We start from the raw sequence: 27,205 nt of genomic DNA on the forward strand, positions 1-27,205 counted from the left end.
GCGGTATGGAGCTTAGTGCACAGCGCAAGGAGGTTTTTCAGTAACTCGTAATGGCAGCGCTATGGAAAGTGTGGTACCACTTCGTTATTTACGCACCCGGTATAGCCCAAAACTTGTAATCTTGCCGAATGTATTTTGCCCGTTTGAGCGTTTGGATATTATTCCTGGGTGTGCTATTTGTGGATCATCTGCTGTTATTTGACTATTTGGCTGGAATTTGGCTAACTTGGCCTGGTAGTTGCCGACCTCTGCCTGAACTTAAAGGGATAGGAAAGTGAAGATTAAACTTGCATGATTCAGATAGAGCATGTCATTTTAAGACACTTTTAAATGCACTTCTATTTTCAAATGTGCTTTGTTCTCTTAGTATCCCTTGTTAAAATAAATATGCACATATCCTACACTAATGGGAGCTGCTGATAATTGGTGCCTGCAAGGCAGGATTTAGCAACAGATAGTCCAAACCTTTAAAAGGGACACTCAATCAAAATTAAACTTTCATTATTCAGATAGAGCATGCCATTTTAAACAACTTTCCAATTTACTTCCATTAACTAAATGTGCACAGTCTTTTTATATTTAAACTTTTTGAGTCACCAGCTCCTACTGAGCATGTGCAAGAATAAGTGTGTATGCATTTGTGAATGGCTGATGGCTGTCACATGGTACGTGTATGCATTTGTGATTGGCTGATGGCTGTCACATGGTACAGGGGGAGTGGAAAAATACATAACTTTTAAAATTGGCAGAAAAAAAATCTACTACTCATTTGTAGTTCAGACTAAGTGCTATTGCATTGTCTTGTTATCTTGCATTTGCTGATTATGCAAATCTACTGTGTTGACTGGTCCTTTGGTACCAATGGCAGTGATGTGCAGTCACTAGAGGCAGGTGAGGCAGTGCTTCACCTCTCATATGGGCAAAAATATATATTTTTTTATTGGCTTTAAAAAAACAAAATTGTAAATTTTTTTCCCCAGCATTTTTTTTCTCACAGCTATATGTTGTGCAATGGAGAGGCACAAGCAGGTCTGCCCACCATTACACAACATGCTGCGCCATCTACTGGATGAAAGTGGTTAAGATCATTGCATGGCCCATAAGTGCTTTATTTGAGGCAGTCCTATTTGGGCTGAACCAATCTAGTGAGAGGCATTAGTAAGTGGAACATAGGGTTGGGGCTGGATGTTAAATCCTATAAAACAAAACAAAAATGGAAAAAAACAACTTTCATATATTTTGTTGCTGTCCTGTGAACCTGCTAGCTTTGCTAAAGTGAAAAAGAGAGTTCTGTTCTTCCCCTCTAAGTGCAGTGGAATGTGCCACTGTCACTTCCTGAATCCTTACAGAGCAGGAAAAGAGGCACAGAGAGCATTGTTTCAGCCACATCTTATTAAAGTAAGATTTTACTGAAAGGGATTCTGTTAGTGAAAATGATAATTTAATGAATGTGGTTTAGTGTTTTTTTTACTCTTTTACAGCAGGGTCGTTTTTGTATTTTGTTTACTCAAACTTTACACCCATTAACTTAGCAGCTTGCCTCTGTACTTCACACTAAATTATAGACTAATTTTCTGAACTCTCTGTAGCTCTGCTGTTTTATTACTTTAAAATGCAGTGGTCCCCCCCCCCCCCTTGTGTGTGTGTGTGTGTGTCTCTCTCTCTATCCATCTCTCTCCTTATGTGTTGTTCTCCCCCATGGTCTCTTTCTCTCTCTCTGTCTCTCTTCCTCTCCCTCTGACTCTCATCCCTTATGTAATGAAAGAATCTATAAGCATAATTTGCAGCATTAAAGTAAAAAGTATGTTTTAAACATATGTTAATGGGCATGGATTTCTAGATCTCATAATCATAGCAAGCATTGTGTTATCTGGCAAGAGTTTCTGTTACAATCCTTTTAGACTAAAATCAGATGTTTACTAAGTTGACCAGTTTTCCAAGACACCATTTAAAGGGACATGAAACCCATATGAAACCCATATGCAAATTTAAATAACTTTCCAATTTACATCTAATATCTAATTGTCTTCATTCTTTTGATGTCCTTTGTTGAAAATCATATCTAAATATGCTCAGTAGCTGCTGATTGGTGGCTGCACATAGATACCTCATGTGATTGGCTCACCCATGTGCATTGCTATTTCTTCAACAAAGAATATCTAAAGAATGAAGGTGTATCCTAGCCACTGCCTCACCAGCCTCTGACGTCACTGCACGTCACTGACCAATGGGTAAGGCAATAGCAGGTCATACAGCAAGCAGGGTTCAGTAACAGATAATCAATCCAATGTTTAAAAGGTACCAAGGACAACGCAATAGAGCAGGTGACAAGGCAAGCAGGATTCAGCAACAGATAATCAGTCCAGTGATTAAAAGGTACCAATAGGTAAGGCAATAGAGCAGGGTTCAACAACAGATAATCAGTCAGAACAAAGGAAAGCGCACTCTAGGCAACAAAATCTAAGCCAATACTTTTTTTGCTTAGTTCTCTTGGTACTCTTTGGTAAAGAGTTATTCTAGGTGAGCTCAGGAGCATGCAAGTGTCCTTAGCCATCTCACAGCAGTGTTTGCAACTTTGTTTATAGCAATGTTATGCTACAGACACTCTATGGCAGCAGACTTTACAACTATTTATAGCATTGCTATAAACAATGTTGCAAACACTGCTGCGAGATGGCTAAGTACGCATGCACACTCTTGTATTGTATTATGACCCTAGAAAAGTCTCTCTGAGGGTGATGGGGGAAACCATATATTGACTCCCTGCCTGATGTGCTTCGAAGGATATGGCTGCACCACACTGATGAGGCCCACAGGAGGCCGAAATGATCATCTGGGGTTGACATGTTCCTAGTTCAGAGGAGGATAGCCTGGTATTTCAGGGCTGGACTGGCCTTGTTTTGGGATATCAGACTGATATACTTCAGGAAAGATCTCCTCTCTGAAAAGCCCAATTAGGCTAAGAGAGGCTGCTCCTAGGTGGTGACTTACCATAGAACAAGCTACTGAGCTGTTCGTTCCTGGATGAGCACATCCCCTTCTGTATATGTTTGAATTATGACCCTTGGGGAATATCCCTAATGGTAATGGGTGAAGGCAGACCTAAACTCCCTTCCCGATGTGCTTATTGGGATATGGCTGAAGGCCGAAACAATCATCTGGGTTTGCCATGGTCCTTGTTCAGAGAGGGGTTGCCTTGTATTTTAGGGCTGGACTAACTTTGTTAGGTGGTATAAGACTAATTTACTTCAGGAAAGTTCTCCTCTGTGAAAAGCACAATTAGGCAAGAAGAGGTTGCTCCTAGGTGGTAACTCGCCATAGAACAAGCTACTGAGCTTTTCGTACCTGGTTTAGTGCTTATATTTCTGTATACCCTTTATTAAAAAAATGTATATGCCCTATGTTTGGCCTATCAAATTTTACATTATTTATGCATAAACAAATGTTTTAAATTAAATGTAAAAATATAAAGTAAAAACAATTTAAAAACACAAAATACTTTCTTTACATTTTTGTAAATTTGAAATGTGGACATTATGTTAAAATAGTCTTAGCAACAATAGCATCTTAGACACTAGGAGCCTTTTTTAAACATTCGACTACACCAGCTTCAACTGTGCTGACAAAAGGCATTAACGTGATTAATGACACCTTGGGAATAATCAAATTCACATTAACAGCTAGTCAGTGAACGGTAATTTGTTCATTAACTGACAGCCCCTTGAATATTAAGCCTGCAGATAAAGGGGGTCAAATGTTTATTAGACAAGGGGCACTAGTATAGTGAATTATTTGCAGTAATGAGCTTTTCTAAAGGAAATTCTATTGCCTGTCTTACTATGACACACATTTTTAAATTTCCAGTTCAAACTGTCCTCTCATTTCTATCCTACTAAGATACATAAATCACATACTGTGCCCGTGACAGACCAATTACTTCAGCCAGTGGTTCACTGCTGTGACCTTCATTAAGTACAATATTATTTAATTACAATTACTAATCAAATCAATATTGTACATTTACATAGATATGCTTTGACACTGTCTCCCTTTAGCACAATATCTTTTGCAGACACCTTCTATAACGCCAACGTTGAAGAAGAAAAAAAAAAAAAAAGGCCTTTTATTGGAAAAGATTGGACACCCTTGTTTAATATTGTAATAAATAATTCACATAGCATTCAGATAATTTGAAAGCCATTTACTACATTCAAAACACAACGAATAGACACTGAAAGTGAATTTGAAATGCATTTCAAAGTTCTATTAGAAGAATATTTGAATTACACACAGGTTTTAGGAACATCTTTCCGCACTCTGGACCCACCAGATATATATTCATAGTGAAGTTACTGGCACTCAGATTATTTGAGAATTAGAGAGGGATGTGCACATGTCCTTCTGCAATATGATTGGTCGGTTTCATTCCCAAGAAAAACTATTTTTTATGGAAGTATTTTTGCATAAAGAAGCAAACGGCAAAAGATTCCTTTAATTGGAGCATGAAATACATTACTGAGCATTGGTCTGCTGAAAAATCAGTGCATATGTATGCTTAACAGGCAAAACTTTGAATTAATTTACAAAGAAACTATAACAATTGGCTTACAGAACATCTAAACCACCGGAAGTAACAATTGGTGAGCATATAAACAATAATAAAAAAAACTTGATTAATTAAAAACACAGTCTAGTCAAAATTAAACTTTCATGATTTGGATAAAGCATGTAATTTTAAGCAACTTTCAAATTTACTTATATTATCTAATGTGCTTTATTCTCTTGGTATCCTTTGTTGAAAAGCATACCTAGATAGTCTCAGGAGCATCACTGCACTACTGGGAACTAGTTGGTTATTGGTGGCACATAGAGGGATAAAACAAAATAATACATTTTGGTCATGCTCAATTACCAAATTGAGATAAAATAATAAATTATAGGACTTATTTTTTAGTTATTAGATCTAAATAATGGTGTTCACATATTATTTCCCTGAAAGTTAGGCTCCTGTATTTGATACATTTGAAATGTATCACAGATCATCCCATTATGGTGTTATCATACTAAAGGCTAGAATACAAGTGGAGAACTAATTTATTGTGTGGCTGTAAACTGTCAAATTTGCCTGTTTACAGGCACGTGATAAATAGCTATTACGAGTGGCTGGATATTGCTACAGGGAGCTTGGGGTAGCAATTAGTTCTCTGAAAATTAAACAGAGATCAGATCAGAGTTCATTTTCAAAATATGCCCCAATTGCGCACTAAATAAAGTGTGTTGTAGTTATTAATAAACATTTTTTAGCTATGAGGGGTTAAAGTGAGCAGGTCTGTTAGAAAAAATAATGCACTGAAAAGTGCCTTTACATTGCGGTCTATGGGTACTATGGTCTATGGTTATATACATATATATTTATGTGTTAATATGTTTATATACACATATAAACACATAAATATATGTATATAACCCTATACATATATATTTATATTTGCTGCCAATCGCTGCGAGACTTTGCGGCGATAGGTTTTCATGTCGTGTCCCACAGCATGAGAATGAGGCTCCCATTGGAGCTTTTGGAAGCCTGCTCTTGTGAGTGTAAAGCTTTCTTGCAATGCTTACACGAGGTCACGTTCGCATTGCACCTAACTTATAATACAGCACACATTTGCGTACCCTGGTATTACTGAATAGAGCACAAATGCACTTGCGTAAGCGATATTTTGCAATCCACTCATAAACTGGCCCTAACTTGTGAACTTCTTTCCTCTATCAGGCCATTCTAAATTTATTTCCTAGTTTCTTTTTTATAAACATAGAATAGCCCAAAATTGCGACAGAATTCCATAAACACCACCCCTCAAAAAAATTAAGTGTTGCACATATAACCAGAACCTCATCCTTATACAATCCAAACTCCACTTCTGGACCCTCACACTCCATATCTCACAGGTGCAATATCCTTACTAAATCTCAGGTAAAAGATATTTTTAGCCCCTTGGCGAAGGCGCCCCTGCTTTAGCCCTGAACGATGACCACTGTGCCCTACAAGGAAGCCCCTTAAAGGGCTGCAGGAAAGCAGATAACCCTTTAAAGGAAACCCAAAGCAAGCAATTGCTGTGACAGCATATTCCATTGATTGCATGTTTGTCACTGCTACAGATCAGAGGTGTCTCTATTATATGGCTATATTATGAGCTTTAATATTTGGGGTTGGAAGGCAGCAACATTACTAAATGCACCATTGGGAGAAGGACAAATACATTTTTTTTTTTAAAAGGGCATAGACAGGGGGTGGGACAGGAGCAAAAAGGGGGCACAGCCTGTGAGAGGGATTAAGCCCATGAGGCCCATATATCAAGCTCCGTATGGAACTTGTGGGCCCGTGTTTCTGGCGAGCCTTCAGACTTGCCAGAAACAGCAGTTATAAAGCAGCGGTATAAAGACTTCTGCTCCATAACCCTGTCTGCCTGCTCTGAGCAGCTGGACAGAGATCGCCGGAATTCAACCCGATCGAGTACGATCAGGTCGATTGACACCTCCCTGCTGGTGGCTGATTGGCCTCGAGTCTGCAAGGGGGGGGCGTTGCACCAGCAGCTCTTGTGAGCTGCTGGTTTAATGCTGAATACGGAGAGCGTATTGCTCTCCGCATTCAACGAGTTTTGCGGACCAGATCCGCACTGTCGGATCAGGTCCGCAAGACCTTTGATAATTCAGCCTCAATGATAGGGGCACATGCTTTGGCTGGGTCAGGATGACAATAAGTAAGAAGGTTGAGCTTCATACTAAGGCTTAACCAGTTATAGGGAGGGGGTGCTACGCAGCTTAGGACACAGCCTGTATGAAGGCAAGTAGTGTGTTATGGCACAGCACCATGGTAAGAGATAAGTTTATTGCCACACAAGTGTATAGCTACATTCTTGGTGGAATTTGCTTGGTACACTTTGTTGAAGGAACAGCAATGCACTACTAGGAGCTGGTTGAAAACATTTGACGATACAAAGACAAGAGGAATATAAGTAGATTTGAATTTACTGACCCTTTTAAATTTTGAATTCAGCTTGTCTAGTTTTTTGGTTTCCTTTTCTATGGAAGGGGCAAACTATGAAAACCAATATAAAACAAGCTTTTCTCAAGATTTTGTTATTGTTATCAGAGTGAATGTTTAACATAGCAGCTTATTTATTCACTACTAATGATTAATGCGTTTGTGTGAAAATCATTGTTATACAAGCAACCTGTAGAGGAAGACTAAAGCAGACAGTGCTGAGTGACAGCCAGGGACACCCACAGCTCTGCCTTCCTTAAAGTGCTATAAAACATGTTGAGATCTGTGCATATCCTAAAAGGTCTAATGAAATAAAAATAGTTTGCATTAAAAAAATTGTTTAAAAATTGCTGGCAAGTATTTTAAACTAATTTTCAAAAATAAGCAAAATTAGTTACAAAGCCATGCTGTCTGGAGCAGTCAGCTCCACCCCCCCCTTTTTATCAGTGTGTTTAGACACAGGCATTGTATTTCAACTGAGTTCACAGCTTCTAGGCTTGCTCCAGCAGATAATCCTTATGCCCTTTTGCATTCTACCAAAACAACAACAAATATAGATACAGCCATAGAAGGAAATGTGTGGGTCGGTTAGAGCTTTACAACTCAGAAACTAAAAAGAAAAGGTTAATGGCAAGGCACTGCAGTATAAATTTCAGGTAAAGTAATTAAAGTACACATTATTATATTTTGTCTTTATCGCAACTTGTTTTATGTCCCTTTAACTACTACTTGCACACTCTTTTTGGATGTCTCCTATCCACAGATAGATGCACACTCTCTGCTTGTGTTAAAGCAGTTGCCTTTTAAATGGACATGAAACTCAAATATTCTCTTTCATGATACTAGTAGAACATACCATTTTAAAACAACTTTTCCAAATTTACCTTTTAAATTTGCATTAATCTCTTGGTATCGGTTTTGGTTGGAGAAGCAGTAGTGTAATACCGGGAGCTAACTGAACACATCGGATGAGCAAATGAGAAGAGGGCACCAATCAGTAGCTAAATAGTAGTGGATTTCTGCTCCTGAGCATACCTAGGTATGCTTTATTTCAACAAAGCAAAGAGAACAATGTAAAATAGATAATAGAAATAAATTGGAAAGTTGTTTAAAATTGCATGCCCTATCTGAATCATCAAAGAAAAAATTTTTAGTTTCATGTCCCTTTAAGTACTAGTTGAAGAAATGGGGAGACTCCGGTAATAACTCCTACCTTTATTGTTAAAAGTACACAAAACCACAACTTAGTAGTATTTTGTGTATAAGGCTAAATCCAATAGGATACAAAAGCCAGAACAACAGAAAATTGAACTAGAGACTTGCAGGCTAACGCGTTTCGGCTTGCCTTAAGCCTTATTCATAGTCTTTAAGTACTAGTTCTTCTAGCTATACAGTACTGCTACTGCACTTTAACAGTACATCTACGGGCAGCTTGTCTAACGTTCCTACACACGATGATGCCATATAGTGCTCAAGACAGGTTCACAATTCCAAGGCTACTTCAGTATGCCCTCTTGTAATAGGGGTCAAGTGGCAATCAAGAAAACCAAGAGATGAATCTGTTAATACACTGAGAAGTTTTTATTTTTTATATTCAGCACCGTATCTGAATGATGCAACTTTTACACTTGACTGCCAAATCCCTTGGAAGTAAATATGAGTTAGTATGATAGCTATCTGGTTCTTATCTGCTGTCAGCATCTAAGTTTCTATGTTATGCAATTTAATAAAAGTATTTTTGGAAATGCTTCAGGATGTATTTATTTAACAAAATGCCTCTTTAAATATGAAGTAGATGGTAGAGGACGATAAAAGGTGTGATAAGCTGCATTGACTGGGTTAAACACATAATTCTGCTTCAGCAGATGAAAACTTGATACTTAAAAGGGGCGTTAAACACTAAGGGATAGATTACAAGTAGAGCAGTAAATTCATAGTTAAAACCTTTATTTGTAAATACATATATACACATATAAATAAATTAATACATATATAAACATGTATATGTATGTATCTCAATGTTAAAAATAAAAAAATAAAAAACGCCAAAGGGCTTTAACACCATAGATCTCATATCTTTGAGCCCTAATAACTTATTTTGTGCAATATTTTCTAAAAATAAAATTGCCTGGTATTTCGGCGATGGGCTAACCTTACTAGGCGGGATTAGACTGATATACTTCATGAAAGTTTTCCTCTATGAAAAAGCACAATTGGGCTAAAAGAGGCTGCTCCTAGGTAGTAACTCACCATAGAACAAGTTACTGAGCTTTAGTTCGTTCCTGGTAGAGCGCTTCTCTCTTTGTATCCATTTGTATTATGACCCTGGAGAGGTCTCCCAAAGGGTGATTGGTGGAATCCAGATATGGACGCCTTGTCCAATGTGCATAGAGGAATATGGCTGTGAAAATCATTATTGGGCTAAAAGAGGCTGCTCCCAGGTGGTAAATCGCCATAGAACAAGCTAACTCGTGATCATTCTCTTTCTGTATGTGTTTGTAAAATCTACTGCTTATTTAAAGTACATGTTATTGCATTGATGTTTTATAATGCATTTTTTTACTGTGATATTCTTGTGTGTTTAATAGTCATTTTAACACCTGAGAAGACCTTTTACACTATATCTGTACTGTATATCTACAGAAACACTCAGGTGATACAAGTTTAATGTCCCCTTTTATTCACTATTACCTAGCATAAAAACACAAACAAAAAGCAAGAGAGTTCCTTGATTATGTATTACCTGTTTTGGGACCATTGCTGCTTCCTGAGACTGACAGTTGACTGTGAAGACACCAGGATGATTAACCTCAGAGGAACCAACAGAGAGCGTTATACCCCACACCAGGTGTGTCCTCAGTTCCAAAATAGAGACAGTTTCTGATGATACCACAACAGTCTGTTCCCCAAGGATGGAGTGTGAGAGTGGAGACCGCACCTGATGTGACAAATGTGAAAGATGTACAAAATAAAGCAATAGACATATGTAAGCATGCACGATATTTACATTTCTTAAAACTTCTCCACAGAAGTAGGCTTCACCAAATTCCACCAAGAGCTTGGGCAACATAGACGCAAACAGGCTCTCATCTCTGAAATTACAAACAGTGGTGGATCAAGTGGGGCAAAAGGGCAATTGCTCCCTCCCCCCGAAAGTGTTGTAAAAGGTAATAACACACACACACCATACACACACACACCATACACTCTCATACAACAGACACACACCATACACTCTCATACAACAGACACACACAACATACACTCTCATATAACAGACACACACACACACACACACCATACACTCTCATACAACAGACACACACACACACCACACACTCTCATACAACAGACACACACACCATACACTCTCATACAACAGACACACACACACCATACACTCTCATACAACAGACACACACACACACCACACACTCTCATACGACACACACACACACCACACACTCTCATACAACAGACACAAACACCATACACTCTCATACAACAGACACACACCACACACACCACACTCTCATACGACACACACACACACCACACACTCTCATACAACAGACACAAACACCATACACTCTCATACAACAGACACACACACACACACCACACACTCTCATACAACAGACACACACCACACACTCTCATACAACACACACACACCATACACTCTCATACAACAGACACACACCATACACTCTCATACAACAAACACACACCATACACTCTCATACAACAGACACACACCATACACTCTCATACAACAGACACACACACCATACACTCTCATACAACAGACACACACACACACCACACACTCTCATACAACAGACACACACCCCATACACTCTCATACAACAGACACACACCATACACTCTCATACAACAAACACTCACAATTTTAAACAGCTTTCCAATTTATATCATATTATCATTTTTTTTGTTTTCTTGCTATCCTTTTTTGAAAATCGGGAAGGTAAATTCCAGAGTGTGCACGTGTCTGCAGAACTATTTGGCAGCAGTTTTGTAACGTTATATATTAGCTAGAACACTAGATGGCAGCACTATTTCCTGTCATGTAGTGATCCAGACATGTGCAAGCTACCTATCTAGCTATTTCTTCAACAAAGAATAACATGAGAACAAGAAAATTTGATTATGATAAGTAAATTGGAAAAAAATACAATTTAAATTGTATTCTCTATCTGAATCATAAAAGAAAAAAAATGTGGGTTTCATGTCCCTTTAAAGGGACAGTTTACTCAAAAATGTTCTCCCCTTTAATTTGTTCCCAATGATCCACTTTACCTGCTGGAGTGTATTAAATTGTTTCCAAGTATTTCCATTAACCTTATATTGGCATTTGAATTAGTTTATTTAGCCTGTGGTATCCCCACCCATCATGAAAGTTTTTGGCCTCGGAGCCAAGCTGTGTTAACACAGCCACTAGAAGAAATTACACTCCCAGTGGGGTATAGAAGAGATAAGGTAATAAAATGTTAATTTTCCATTGTTCTCTCCAATTATTGGTGATTGGTTTACAGACAGATATAAGATAAAGAAGCAGGTATATGTACACAATGTGATAAAGTAATGAGATCTGATTATACCTACAAGCTCAACCCATTTTATTAGGTTGTGGCTTCAAAACACAAAATCAGCTAATTTATATACACAAATAAACCTTAAAAAGCAAATCTCATACATTTTGCAGCTGGTACAAAATTAATTGGAAACACATTAAGGGAATTTTATAGTATACTGTCCCTTTAAAGTCTTCTCCCTTGTTTTTCTGCAATTTCTATAATAATATTGTTCCCTTTCCAAACTCATTACCCATTATATGAGTCCTATCACGGTGGTCTACCTAAGTAGGGCATTCACCCACAGGGGATCAAAACTTCTATATAAAATACCTTTACACACACACTCCTCGCCACTGCATATTCTGTAGACGCTGTGTGTAAACGGGAAGCGGAGGTGGAACAGTCCACTGTGTAATCAGCTGAAAGTGGTGCACGCTGTGACGGCCAAATGGCCTAACCAAACGCACAAAAAAGGGGGGAGTACAGCCGCACTAGTTTCGTGCCATAGCAGGCACTTAATCAAAGGATCCTATATTAAGTGCCTGCTATGGCACAAAACTAGTCAGGATGTTTGTGGCCATGTATCTTAGATTTTAACTTGATATAATAAAGTATTCTTTTTGGGGGGGGGTTTAACAGCCCTTTGTGGTACCTCTTATTGTGCGGCTGTACTCCCCCTTTTTTATAAAATACCTTTAGTCAGATGGGGATGAAAAACTTCAATAATCCCAATGAGACACAGAGCGCTTCAAGAAAACCAAGTAATGTTTGTGATTCCCACATGATTTATATGTTTTCTGTGACCCCATATATACTCTAAATCAGTGATTCTTAAACCAAGTGACCTCAAGGCCCGGTAAATTTGTGACAGCCAGGATCAGCAGAAATGGCACTGTGCTGCGCTAAACTATGCGCATGATCTATTCCAGGAATGCATTCTGGTCGAGAGGACTTCACTTTCTGTTATGCGCATGCAATTGCTTCAATCCCCTAGTGCGCATGCTGACAGGGGCGTGCACCAGGATTAAGAATATGCATATGAGCAAATGGAAAACGTGTAATGATTGGTCACTTAATTTTATGATGGAACAGCCTTCTTTTTAGGGCTGTTGTTGGGCCGGAACAAACTTAATATTAATTTATATATATTTACAAGATTTGTTTGGACAAAACAGTAAGAAGGTTTTACTTATATTCAGATAGGGGGTAACTGGTTGGGAGATTAATGCTAGTTTCAGGTTGAACAGGTGTTAAAAATTGTTCTAAAATATATTCATAGGAATTTTGCTATCCTGGTGCTGATAGGGGATGCTAAAGGGACTTTCCTGTCAAAATTTAAATGCACATAGATAAATTACATCTTTGAATAGAAACATATTTGCAATATATATGTATTAGCAAAAATGCTTCTAGTAAAAGTTATTACTGTTTTAGTGTTAACATTTTTCTCTGCACGTGCATGTGAAGCATAGCTTGACATTCTCAGTGCACCAGCACTTTAAATACTGCAGCTGCTCAGATAGCCAGTGGAGTTTGTATATGTCAGCAATTAACAAATGGAGTCATTATTAGATGGTACAAGCAGTTTAGGTTGTAGGAGCAAGTGCTGTGTTTAAAATGCTGGTGCATGGTGCATACTTAAATACACTTGTGAAACAGCTATAGCTTTTATCAAAAGCATTTTTGCTAATACAAAACTGAAATGCATCCATGTGGATTTCAATTTTGGCAGGAAAGTCCCCTTAAAGAGACATAATACAGGTTGAGATCTGTGCATATCCTAAAAGGGCTAATTGATTAAAACTAGTTTGCTTAAAAAATAGTTTAAAAATTCCTGCAAGGATTTTAAAATAATTTTCAAAACTAAGCAAAATTAATTACATAGCTAAGCTGCCTGGATCAGCCAACTCCACCCCTCTTATCAGTGTTTAGACAGAGGCATTGTATTTCAACTGAGTTCACAGATTCTAAGCATGCTCCAGCAGATCATCCATATTCACTTTTACATTCTACCAAAGCAAGAATAGATACAGCCATAAGGAATTGTGTGGGGGGAGATAGAGCTGTACCATTCAGAAACTAAAAATAAAGGGTTAATGGCGAGGTACTGCAGTATAAATTTGCAGGTAAAGTAAGTAATTAAAGTACATATTATATTTTGTCTTTGTCCCTTTAAGTATCATCAAATAAAGGAAATATTGATGATGTTTCAAGAAATATTGTTGACACCTAGCACAAACTTAAAGGGACACATAACCCAAAATGTTTATTTAAGATAGAGAAGTCAACTTTTAACAATTTTGCAATGTACTTTATTATTAAATTTGCTTCATTCTCTTGGCATCCTATGTTAAAGAAGCAACACTGCACTACTGGAAGTTAGCTTAGCACATTTGGTGAGGCAATGACAGCCTCCAATCGTGCAGCCTCCAATCGTCAGCTAGATCCCAGTAGTGCATTGCTGCTCCTGAGACTACCTCATGCTTTTCAACAAATGACACCTACAGAATAAAACAAATTTGATAATAGAAGTTGGAAAGTTGTTTAAAATTGTATGTTCTATCTGAATCATGAAAGAAAACTTTTCTGTACCTTTAAAAATGTTACAACTTGAGCACTGATGAGATTGCAATATTTGTTAAAAGGATACAGTGATTTTTGGCAAGTAGAAAATAAAATCATTAAATGCAATTAGTGAAGAACAGAAATGGGTCTGAGAATCAAGTCTTGCTGCTATTTGCATCTCAAACCCTTTTTCCTATTCAGTAATTTAGCCATATAGTTCCAACTAGAATGCACTAAAAACTGGAACCAATATTATCAAGTGTCACAGAAAATACTGTGCACCTCATTCAGAAATAATACAATGTGTGGACAGTTTGTACTTTTCTATAGATCTTCAAATGTATTTGTTCAAAATAGATTATTAAATTCTTAAAAGGGCCACAAAAGTCAAAATTAAAATTGTACAATTCACATAGAGCATGCAATTTTAAAAAAAATGTTCCGAAATACTTCTATTATCAAAACATGCAGAATATTTTTATATGCACACTTTCTGACTCTTCTGATCCTACTGAGCATGTGCAAATGTACAAATTATATACAATATGCATTTTGTGATTGGCTGGTAGCTATCACATGGAATAGGGGGGATTGAATTAACTTTGAAATTTGCCAGAAAATATTCTGTTTATTTAAAATATAAAGTAGGTGCTATTGCAATTGTCTTTTATTGAGTATTTGTCAATTATTAAATTCTACTGTATTTAGGGCCAGAATTATCAAACTTTCTGGCTGCAGGTTTGCATGAGCAAACTTACAGCCAAGAGTTAAGATACAGTGGACATCAGACCGCTGCTTCTTAACCCAATTCGCCACATGCTAGTTGGCGTATCTCAATTCCCCCGGATATTTCCGACAGGGGAGATTGACAGCTCACGCAAAGGGGGCGACTATGCACACTAGCCATTGTGTGCAATGATAAATGCGGGGAGGCGATTCCGGGCAGACAGGGGCAAAGTAGTCCGCCGGACTTTAATAAATCTAGCCCTTAGTGGTCTTTTAATTGCTCCAGCAAATTTTCCTTATAGATCATTTTGTCTCTCTGAAATATTATGAATGTGGGGTTGAAGATGATTGTTTTTACAAATAACATAATAGTTATCACCTACATCTTTGAAATGTGATTTACTTAGAAGTCAAAAATTCTATAAATATGAGTCCTAATCCTTTTCTAATTTCAGAAATCTTTAGAGTACTTTTGAAATGCATGTGTCAAAACTGCTCTATTATGTAACAAAATTATATTTTAAACAAAAGATGTGAACTAAATATATATATAGGAAATGTTACATAATATGTCACTAAGAATAAGGGTCTATGCCCGAAGAAAGATGTCATCAGTAATTTGAGATATTTTCATTTTCAGCCCTAATGTTATGTGACAACTACGACATCCCAGAGTGTTCAGGAATAACTATTAACTGTATATATGTCTAAAAAAAGACATAGCAACCTTGTGAAAATTGTAGTCCCCTTATTAAGGCTGGAATGTGGAATCCTGATCCGATTCCTAATACATGCTGCAGAATAAGTGTTTGTATCTGTGTCTGTCCCTAATTGACCACAGCAGAAGAAATTAAAAAAAAAAAAAAAAAAAAAAACAGTCCCTGGTCTGCAAAATAGTGCACCTGACAGTTTAAAACATATATGTTGTACTCAGATCTTTTTCAATGCAGTCATTAAATTATTTTTTCCCCCAATATGTATCAGACATTAAAGGGATATGAAACCCCAAATTTTTCTTTCATGATTTAGATAGAGCATGCAATATTCTAATTTATTTATCACATTTTTGTTTTCTTGGTAACTTTTGTTGAAAAGCAGGGACGTATGCCAATCCAGTTCTGGAGTACTATATAGCAGCAGTTTAGCAAGAATGGTATGCATTAGCAAGAGCACTATATGGCAGCAGCTTAGCAAGAATGGTATGCATTAGCAAGAGCACTATATGGCAGCAGCTTAGCAAGAATGGTATGCATTAGCAAGAGCACTATATGGCAGCAGCTTAGCAAGAATGGTATGCATTAGCAAGAGCACTATATGGCAGCAGCTTAGCAAGAATGGTATGCATTAGCAAGAGCACTATATGGCAGCAGCTTAGCAAGAATGGTATGCATTAGCAAGAGCACTATATGGCAGCAATTTTGCATGAATGTTATGCATTTGCAAGAGAATTAGATGGCAGCACTATATCCTGCCATTTAGTGCTCCAGGTGCCTACGTAGATATCCTCAACACAGAATATCATTGAAATTACGCAAAATTTGATAATAGAAGTAAATTGCAATGGTTTTTTTTTTATTATTTTTTTTAAATGGTATGCTCTGTCTTAATAACAAAAGAAAATGTTGGGGTTTTATATCCCTTTAAAGTCTTTTTAAAGGAATAGTAACCCCTTTTTTATCTTTCATGATTCAGATAGAGCATGCAATTTGAAACAACTTTTTAATTTACTCCTATTATCTATTTTCTTCGTTCTCTTAACAGGAAGGTAAGCTTAGGAGCCGGACCATTTTTGGTTCACCACCCTGGGTAGCACTTGCTGATTGGTGGCTAAATGTAAAGCACTACCTAGGGTCTGAACCAAAAATAGGCTGGCTCCTAAGCTTACCTTCCTGCTTTTTCAAAAAAAGATACCAAGAGATTGAAGAAAAATTTATAATCGGAGTAAATTAGAAAGTTGCTTAAAATTGTATGCTCTATCGTGGGTTTAATATCCCTTTAAGGTGATTGTGTAAGGCTGCATCACCATTGAACCATGAATTGTAATATCTACATAAACTGAGACATTTTTGATTACTCTAGATTATAAAATGCTGGTAACAAAAAAATAACAAAAAATATGACATTAAAAAAATATGCTAATTTCATCATGATGATCAACAGGGAAAGTAAATTGTCTACCATAAATAATTAAGCTTTGTGATACCTTGTACAGTTGTTACATATTTTTATGCCTGAGTGGTTTAAGCTCAAGGTTGGGTTGACATGATTATGAAGTCTCCAATTGTATAAGCATCAGCGTGAATGATTTCAAAATGCGAGTCTTTAGAATACTCAGTTTAAAGGGAGCTAAACTAATAATATTATATATATTTTGTTACTTTTCTATTAACGGACCCGCCACTGTTGGTGAATACAGAATGCCAGAGAGATAGCGCTTTAGAGTTTTGGTTCGTTAATAGAAAAGTACCATTATTTTCAGACGCATAACTTCCCTTGGGTGCTTGATTCTCTTTCCCAGCATTGTTCTTGCTACTCTTACGCTTGTCACACTTAGCGGCGTGCTCCCCCGATACTTTGGAATCCACCTCAAGTGAATCATGGGGACTTACATTTACAAGGGTGCCAAAGCTCCCATGCCTAGGCAAAAAAAAAATTAGTGGAGATGTGTGAATTTATTTTTCCATTAATGGACTAAAACTCTATAACGCCATCTACTGGCATTGTGTATTTACCAACAGAGTGGCGGTCCGTTAATGGAAAAGTACCTATATTTTTTTATAAATTAAAGGGACATTAAAGGGACACTCAAGTGGAGAATTAAATGTTTTAATGTTTTCACATCTCTAAATTAAAAGTAGCATCACACCCAAGACTTTATGTCCCATAAAATAAGTAATTAGGTAATTAACTATTAATTTAATAAATGAAATCCCTATAAAATATTTAATTATGAGGGGATTAATAATTAAGTGCATCTGTTGCACTCAGATGTGCAACTAGAACTGCTAATTGGATCAGTGGCGGTTTCTGCTCTATACCAGTGCTCCACACGTCCCAAGTGGCACTTGGATCAATTGTCTAAAAATGAAATGCTCTAACAAATTATGGCCCTTTAACCTCATATTAAGATGTTTTTTAAAAAGGTATATGGACAGCAAAAAATGCAGTTTTAAAAGTTTTTAAAACAAATTTGTATGCAGGTGTTGCCACCAACCACCAACTAACTTCAAGTAGTGAATTGCTGATCCTGAGCCTATTTTAGGTTTTCTTTTAAACAAAGGATACTAAGAGAATGAAGTAAAGTACCTAAACATTGCATGGCCTGTCTTAAACATAAAAGTTTAGTTGTTTGTTTTTTTTAGATGATCATTTCCCTTTAATTGCTAATATGTATAATGCATATATTATAAGGATTTAATGTCCATTTGATGGTAGCAATGCAATTCACCTTTGGTGCACACACAGGTATAAAATAAAGCACACCAGATAAAACAACCTTCTAAATCACAGACATATAGCATATATGTCATTGCTATTAGATTCAGCCACAAGTTAATCAGCCCTACATTTAACATAATACAAAGAAAGTCCCTTATGGAGCTATGGATGAAATACAATTCATGACTTTGTATGCTGTAGTCATATATGAAAAACCACAAGTGAAACACATCAGATGGTAGCAAAGAAACTGAAGTCAATGGGAATGCCACTATATTTTTTCTTTTAATGGATTTACAATGAAATGAAAGTTTTAAAAATTTGGATATTTACATAATTGAACTCTAAACTGTTGAATTGTTAAAAGGGCATTGCACTGTAAAATTGTTTTACAACATGTTATATCAGCTGCAGAGTATATATGTATGTATGAGAAATTGCTTCTTTAAAGTGATAGTAAATCCTAGGATTTACCATTGCAACAAATAAAGGGGACTTTCAGTCATGAAGTATTTTATACTTTATGATGTATTTTATACTTTATGACTGAAAGTCCCCTTTATTTGTTGGAATGGTAAATCCTAGCATTTCAGACACGCTAGGATTTACTATAACTTTTCTGAGCCTACCTAGGTATGATTTTCAATAATTGATTAAAAAAAAAAAAGAGAAGAACTAATCTACAGGTGAAACTCAAAAAATTAGAATATCGTGCAAAAGTTAATTTATTTCACTAATGCAACTTAAAAGGTGAAACTAATATATGAGATAGACTCATTACATGCAAAGCAAGATAGTTCAAGCCGTGATTTGTCATAATTGTGATGATTATAGCTTACAGCTCATGAAAACCCCAAATCCACAATCTCAGAAAATTAGAATATTGTGAAAAAGGTGCAATATTCTAGGCTCAAAGTGTCCCACTCTAATCAGCTAATTAAGCCATAACACCTGCAAAGGGTTCCTGAGCCTTTAAATGGTCTCTCAGTCTGGTTCAGTAGCAATCACAATCATGGAAAAGACTGCTGACCTGACAGTTGTGCAGAAAACCATCATTGACACCCTCTATAAGGAGGGAAAGCCTCAAAAGGTAATTACAAAAGAAGTTGGATGTTCCCAAAGTGCTGTATCAAAGCACATTAATAGAAAGTTATGTGGAAGGCAAAAGTATGGAAGAAAAAGGTGCACAAGCAGCAGGGATGACCGCAGCCTGGAGAGGATTGTCAGGAAAAGGCCTTTCAAAAGTGTTGGGGACTTTCACAAGGAGTGGACTGAGGTTGGAGTCAGTGCATCAAGAGCCACCACACACAGACGGATCCTGGACATGGGCTTCAAATGTCATATTCCTCTTGTCAAGCCACTCCTGAACAACAAACGTCAGAAGCGTCTTACCTGGGCTAAAGAAAAACAGACCTGGTCTGTTGTTCAGTGGTCCAAAATCCTCTTTTCTGATGAGAGCAAATTTTGCATCTCATTTGGAAACCAAGGACCCAGAGTATGGAGGAAGAATGGAGAGGCACACACTACAAGATGCTTGAAGTCCAGTGTGAAGTTTCCACAGTCTGTGTTGATTTGGGGAGCCATGTCATCTGCTGGTGTTGGTCCACTGTGCTTCATTAAGTCCAGGGTCAACGCAACGGTCTACCAGGAGATTTTGGAGCACTACATACTTCCTTCCGCAGACGAGCTCTATGGGGATGCCGACTTCATTTTCCAGCAGGACTTGGCACCTGCCCACACTGCTAAAAGCACCAAAACCTGGTTCAATGACCGTGGGATTACTGTGCTTGATTGGCCAGCAAACTCGCCTGACCTGAACACCATAAAGAATCTACGGGGCATTGCCAAGAGACAGATGAGAGACATGAGACCGACTAATGTAGAAGAGCTGAAGGCCACTATTGAAGCATCCTGGTCTTACATAACATCTCAGCAGTGCCACAGGCTGATAGCTTCCATGTCAAGCCGCATTGAGGCAGTAATTGCTGCAAAAGGGGCCCAAACCAAGTACTGAGTACATACAGTATGCATGCTTATATTTTTCAGAGGTCCGATATTGTTCTATGTACAATCCTTGTTTTATTGATTGCATGTAATATTCTAATTTTCTGAGATTGTGGATTTGGGGTTTTCATGAGCTGTAAGCCATAATCATCACAATTATGAAAAATCACGGCTTGAACTATCTTGCTTTGCATGTAATGAGTCTATCTCATATATTAGTTTCCCCTTTTAAGTTGCATTAGTGAAATAAATTAACTTTTGCACGATATTCAAATTTTTCGAGTTTCACCTGTAATTAGATAATAGAAATAAATTGTTAAGTTGTTTAAAATGATATGCTCTATCTTTTTTTTAGATGAGTTTGGTTTATGGATGATTTCCAGGCTTGTTTGGATCTGGCTGGTGGATGGCACACCATTGCCATTGATGAGGGAGTTAAAGTGATAGTAAACTCTCCCCTTTTTAAAATCAGATCCAGGCTGTTAGTGGTATTTTAGATGGAGTTTTATTCATCATTTGTAATGAACTTGCGCTATAACTTACCTTTTAATGTAGATATTAAATTCAAGTTCCCTGCGCTCAGCGGCCCACTTCAAAAGTCAATTTTTCTGTGAGCTAAAGGTTTGAATTGTTTTCCAATCGGCGCTCTAGCTACAACAAAATGTGCCATATGGGGAGAGTGCTGATTGGTCAACAATTCAAAATGTTAGCTCACAGAAAAATTGACTTTTCAAGTGGGCGGCGGAGTGCGGGGTATTTGAATTTCATATTAATATTAAAAACTAAACTACAGATTCCCAATCCGTAACGGGACTAGGCACGGATGCCCACTTTCTCCGCTCACTTTCACGCTTGCAATGGAGTCCTTCGCCCAAAGGATCAGACAATCTGATCCGATTACTGGGGTCCCTCTTCTAAATCCCTCTGAGAAAATAGTTCTTTTTGCGGATGATGTGACCTTGCTCTTGACGGAACCAATGACCTCCATACCAGCAGTCTTTAACGTGATTCACCAATTTGGTGCAATAAGCTACTATAATATGAATTATAAAAAGACAGAAGGATACCCTATCCAGATTGAACACTCCACTCTACTAAGACTTCAGTCCACCTTCCTGTTTCCCTGGTCAACACAGCACCTAGGTATTTACCTCAGTGCCAAACCTGATCAGTTAATTCGGGATAACTGTGACTCATTAATTTCCGATCTTAAGCAATTGCTAGTGAAATGGGACATTTAAAGAACTCTCCTGGCTGGGGAGGGTTGCCTAAGTTAAAATGTCCTTTATCCCGAAGGTGTTATATCTGTTTCGCTGTATCCCGATCAATGTCCCGCACTCTATTTTGTCTCATATACATAAACAATTCTCTAACTACATATGGCAACACAAAGCACATAAAATAGCCTACAACACGCTGCAAAGACCATTTCCCCGGGGAGGCATAGCGGCCCCCAACATCTTCACTTACTATGAAGCAGCGAGGCTATCGCATGTCACTGCATGGGGCCTAAAAGAGGATAAACCGGGCTGGTATCTCTTGGAAGCGTCCGGGATCCCTGAAGTTTTAGGACTTTCGGATTTAATTTGGGTTCCCAATATAGGAAAACTTACGCCCCATCTCCATAATGTTATAGGGCAAAACAACCTTTCAATATGGCAATCCCTGAAAAGTAGTTTATTAATTGCTCCCCACCCGTCGCCAGTACACCATATGGTGGGTCTGTTCTGGGATCTTAAAAACATCCATTCAGGAGAATGGAGACTGAAGGGTTTCTCGGATATTAAGGACTTCTTTGATCAAAATTTTACACTTAATTTATCCCTGGTGCCCACCAGATTTGAGCCAGCTCCATCCTGGCTTCCGTTTGAGTCCCTCAGGGTCCTTAGTTTTCTGAGGACTTGGGGGTTTCTCGTGGATCCTCTTAGAAGGCCTACTCCATGGGAGATCAGATGGAGAAGTGGGTCTAAACACCACAAACTTCTTACAACTCATTACAACTTAATTTTGTCAGATCTTACTCAGGGGGTGCCATGGCAATATAAAGCGGGGAATAGGTACTAACTTTTCTGATCAAGACTGGGAAGGTGCTATTTTGTTAACCAACAAAACCATACACTGCGTCACTATGCTGGAAGTATACATAAAGGTACTATTGAAGTGGCATAGAACCCCAGGAAGACTGGCTAAAACGTACCTCACCCTTATGCTGGTGCGGATGTGGAGCAGTAGGCTCAGACTTACACATCTGGTGGGAATGTCCGAAACTAACCTCACTATGGAAGGAAATTAGGGGACTTTGTAATTCATTGAAACTTATCTCCAAGATTTCAACGCCAACGCTTTGCTGCATATAATAGGAAATGATACGCCACAGGTGTCGAGGAGATTACTGATATACATATTTACAGCAGTTAAGTTATGCATCGCACAGGCTTGGAAATCCCCTGAACCCCCAGGTCTTACAGAAATACATGCAGTGGTTGACTATGTCCAGCATGGAGAGATACTTTTTTAATTCGACTTGATCAAATGGACACCTACTGGCTAATATGGGATACCTGGCTACACAAACGATAAGAATTTTCAATGCCGCCCCAGTTCCCTTATGAAGAAGGGAGAATTCCCTTACCACCCCCCCCTTTTTTTTCCCTCTCTTCCCCTCCTCCCCTTCATCTCTCACCCTATCTATCTTTTCCCTTACCTTCTCCTTTATCCCTCACCCTTTTCCCGATGATCTGAGAACAGAGCCAATGTTGATATGCTACTACACAGACTAAGAATATAAGCTATATTTATGTTCCATACTACTAGGATCCAAACATTATATACCTTTAATGGATATGTTATTGAATTATATTGATAATGTGATGCACCATAAGTGAATGTTTAATTAGTTTGATACCACTAAAAGTATCTATGTAAAGATTTTACTTAAGTTTATATCTTGTATACATCTGCAAATGATAACTATCTACATACTAGTCGACATTATGTATATAACGATGTTTGATTATTATTTGTATGATGGTCGGCATTCTGTATACAACATTATCTGTTGATTATATGAATATTTTTACAAAAACTTTTCAATAAAACCTTTTCGGAAAAAACACAAAAAACTAAAGTTATAGCGCATCTTCATTACATCGGATGAATTAAACTCCTTCTAAAATATCACTAACAGTCCGGATCTGATTTTAAAAAAGGGGGAGTTTACCATCACTTTAAAGGGTCAGTCAACCCAAAAATTATAATAAATTATTCCTATGTAGTATGTAATGCTGATTAACTCACCCTATAGCCCATGTTTAATGCGCATATAGGCCTCTAGTTATCAACGTGTCTAGTTACCTGCCTTCGCCGGCCCAATACGCCCGCCTAAGCTCGCCTACCATCGCCGCCGCAGACCTGAATAAGCTCGCCAAAGTTATCAAAAAAGCTGTCAAAAAGCCGCGCACCAAGTACGGGGCGATGAGCAGCGGACTGTGATAGTTATCACTCATCCGATCTCGCTGCTCTTCGGCTTTTCCCAACTTTATTGATACCCCTGTCACTAAGCACCCACACTAAACTATACTGTTCTACCCCCTATACCTGCGCCCCCGGAGCCCCCTGCAACTAAATAAAGTTATTAACCCCTAAACCGCCGCTCCCGGACCCCGCCGCAACCTATATTAAACTTATTAACCCCTAATCTGCCCCCCTACACTGTCGACACCTATAATAAATTTATCAACCCCTATCCTGCCCCCCATATACTGCCGCCATCTATATTAAACTAATTAACCCCTAAACCTAAGTCTAACCCTAACACCCCCCTAACTTAAATATTAAATAAATTTAAATAAATATTACTCTTATTAACTAAATTAATCCTATTTAAAACTAAATACTTACCTATAAAATAAACCCGAATATAGCTACAATATAACTAATAATTATATTGTAGCTATTTTAGGATTTATTTTTATTTTACAGGCAAATTTAAATTTATTTTAACTAGGTACAATAGCTATTAAATAGTTATTAACTATTTAATAGCTTACCTAGCTAAAATAAAGATAAATTTACCTGTAAAATAAAAACTAACCTAAGTTACAATTACACCTAACACTACACTATCATTAAATAAATTATTCCTATTTAAAACTAAATACTTACCTGTAAAATAAACCCTAAGATAGCTACAATGTAATTAATAATTACATTGTAGCTATTTTAGGATTTATATTTATTTTACAGGTAACTTTGTATTTATTTTAACTAGGTAGAATAGTTATTAAATAGTTATTAACTACAAAATGACCTGTAAAATAAATCCTAACCTAAGTTACAATTAAACCTAACACTACACTATCATTAAATAAATTAAATGAATTATCTACAAATACCTACAATTAAATAAACTAACTAAAGTACAAAAAATATATTACAAGATTTTTAATCTAATTACACCTAATCTAAGCCCCCTAATAAAATAACAAAGCCCGCCAAAATAAAAAAAATGCCCTACCCTATTCTAAATTACGAAAGTTAACAGATTTATTACCTTACCAGCCCTTAAAAGGGCCTTTTGCGGGGCATGCCCCAAAGAAATCAGCTCTTTTTACTGTAAAAAAAACACAATACCACCCCCCAACATTACAACCCACCACCCACATACCCCTACTCTAACCCAAACCCCCCTTAAATAAACCTAACACTACCCCCCTGAAGATCATCCTACCTTTAGCCGTCTTCAGCCAGCCGACCACCGATGGAACAGAAGAGGACATCCGCAGTGGTCGAAGTCTTCATCAAGGGGCGCTGAAGAGGTCTTCCATCCGATAGAAGTCTTCATCCAGGCGGCGTCTTCAATCTTCATCCATCCAGAGCTGAGCCATCTTCAAAGTAGCCGACGCAGAGCCATCTTCATCCACCGACGCCTACTCGCCGAATGAATATTCCTTTAAGTGACGTCATCCAAGATGGCCGTCCCTCGAATTCCGATTGGCTGATAGGATTCTATCAGCCAATCGGAATTAAGGTAGGAAAAGTCTGATTGGCTGATCCAATCAGCCAATCAGATTGAGCTTGCATTCTATTGGCTGTTCTGATCAGCCAATAGAATGCGAGCTCAATCTGATTGGCTGATTGGATCAGCCAATCGGATTGAACTTGAATCTGATTGGCTGATTGGATCAGCCAATCAGATTTTTCCTACCTTAATTCCGATTGGCTGATAGAATCCTATCAGCCAATCGGAATTCGAGGGACGCCATCTTGGATGACGTCACTTAAAGGAATATTCATTCTGCGAGTAGGCGTCGGTGGATGAAGATGGCTCTGCGTCGGCTGCTTTGAAGATGGCTCCGCTCCGGATGGATGAAGATTGAAGACGCCGCCTGGATGAAGACTTCTATCGGATGGAAGACCTCTTCAGCGCCCCTTGGATGAAGACTTCGACCGCTGCGGATGTCCTCTTCTGTTCCATCGGTGGTCGGCTGGCTGAAGACGGCTAAAGGTAGGATGATCTTCAGGGGGGTAGTGTTAGGTTTATTTAAGGGGGGTTTGGGTTGTAATGTTGGGGGGTGGTATTGTGTTTTTTTTTTTTACAGGCAAAAGAGCTGATTTCTTTGGGGCATGACCCGCAAAAGGCCCTTTTAAGGGCTGGTAAGGTAATAGAGCTGTTAACTTTCGTAATTTAGAATAGGGTAGGGCATTTTTTTATTTTGGGGGGCTTTGTTATTTTATTAGGGGGCTTAAATTAGGTGTAATTAGATTAAAAATCATGAAATATTTTTTATTTTTTGTACTTTAGTTAGTTTATTTAATTGTATTTAATTGTAGGTATTTGTAGATAATTAATTTAATTTATTTAATGATAGCGTAGTGTTAGGTTTAATTGTAATTTAGGTTAGGATTTATTTTACAGGTAATTTTGTATTTCTTTTAGCTAGGTAGCTATTAAATAGTTAATAACTATTTAAATAGCTATTGTGCCTAGTTAAAATAAATTGAAATTTGCCTGTAAAATAAAAATAAATCCTAAAATAGCTACAATATAATTATTAGTTATATTGTAGCTATATTAGGGTTTATTTTATATTTAAGTATTTAGTTTTAAATAGGATTAATTTAGTTAATAATATAAATTTTATTTAGATTTATTAAAATAATATTTAAGTTAGTGGGGTGTTAGGGTTAGACTTAGGTTTAGGGGTTAATTAGTTTAATATAGATGGCGGCGGTATAGGGGGGGCAGGATAGGGGTTAATAAATTAATTATAGGTGGCGACGGTGTAGGGGGGCAGATTAGGGGTTAATAAGTTTAATATAGGTTGCGGCGGGGTCCGGGAGCGGCGGTTTAGGGGTTAAATAATTTATTATGTTCCGGCGGGGTACGGGATCGGCAGGATAGGGGTTAATAAATTTATTATAGGTGGCGGTGGTATAGGGGGGGCAGGATAGGGGTTAATAGGTATTATGTAGGCGACGGCGGGGTCCGGGAGCGCCGGTTTAGGGGTTAATAAGTTTATTAGAGTGGCGGTGGGCTCCGGGAGCGGTGGTTTAGGGGGTAATACATTTATTTCGTTGCGGCGGTGTAGGGGGGGCAGATTAGGGGTATTTAGACTCAGGGTACATGTTAGGGTGTTAGGTGCAGACGTTTCCCATAGGAATCAATGGGATGTCGGGCAGCAGCGAACATGAACTTTCGCTATGGTCAGACTCCCATTGATTCCTATGGGATCCGCTGCCTCCAGGGCGGCGGATTGAAAACCAGGTACGCTGGGCCGGAAAAGTGCCGAGCGTACCTGCTAGTCATTTGATAACTAGCAAAAGTAGT

At 37.9% G+C, this 27,205-nt stretch overlaps 1 protein-coding gene across 1 annotated transcript in view; it reads right to left on the minus strand.

The window, feature by feature from the left end:
- The window catches only part of TMEM132A (transmembrane protein 132A), an 85,134-nt gene that overhangs the window by 34,522 nt on the left and 23,407 nt on the right, over positions 1-27,205 (minus strand). The window contains exon 10 of the mRNA XM_053692287.1: positions 9,789-9,983. Within this exon, the coding sequence (XP_053548262.1) occupies positions 9,789-9,983 (195 nt within the window). The remainder of the gene's footprint in view (positions 1-9,788; positions 9,984-27,205) is intronic.

The sequence above is a fragment of the Bombina bombina genome, chromosome 9 (assembly GCF_027579735.1).
Source record: "Bombina bombina isolate aBomBom1 chromosome 9, aBomBom1.pri, whole genome shotgun sequence".
In the NCBI taxonomy this organism is placed as follows: Eukaryota; Metazoa; Chordata; class Amphibia; order Anura; family Bombinatoridae; genus Bombina; species Bombina bombina.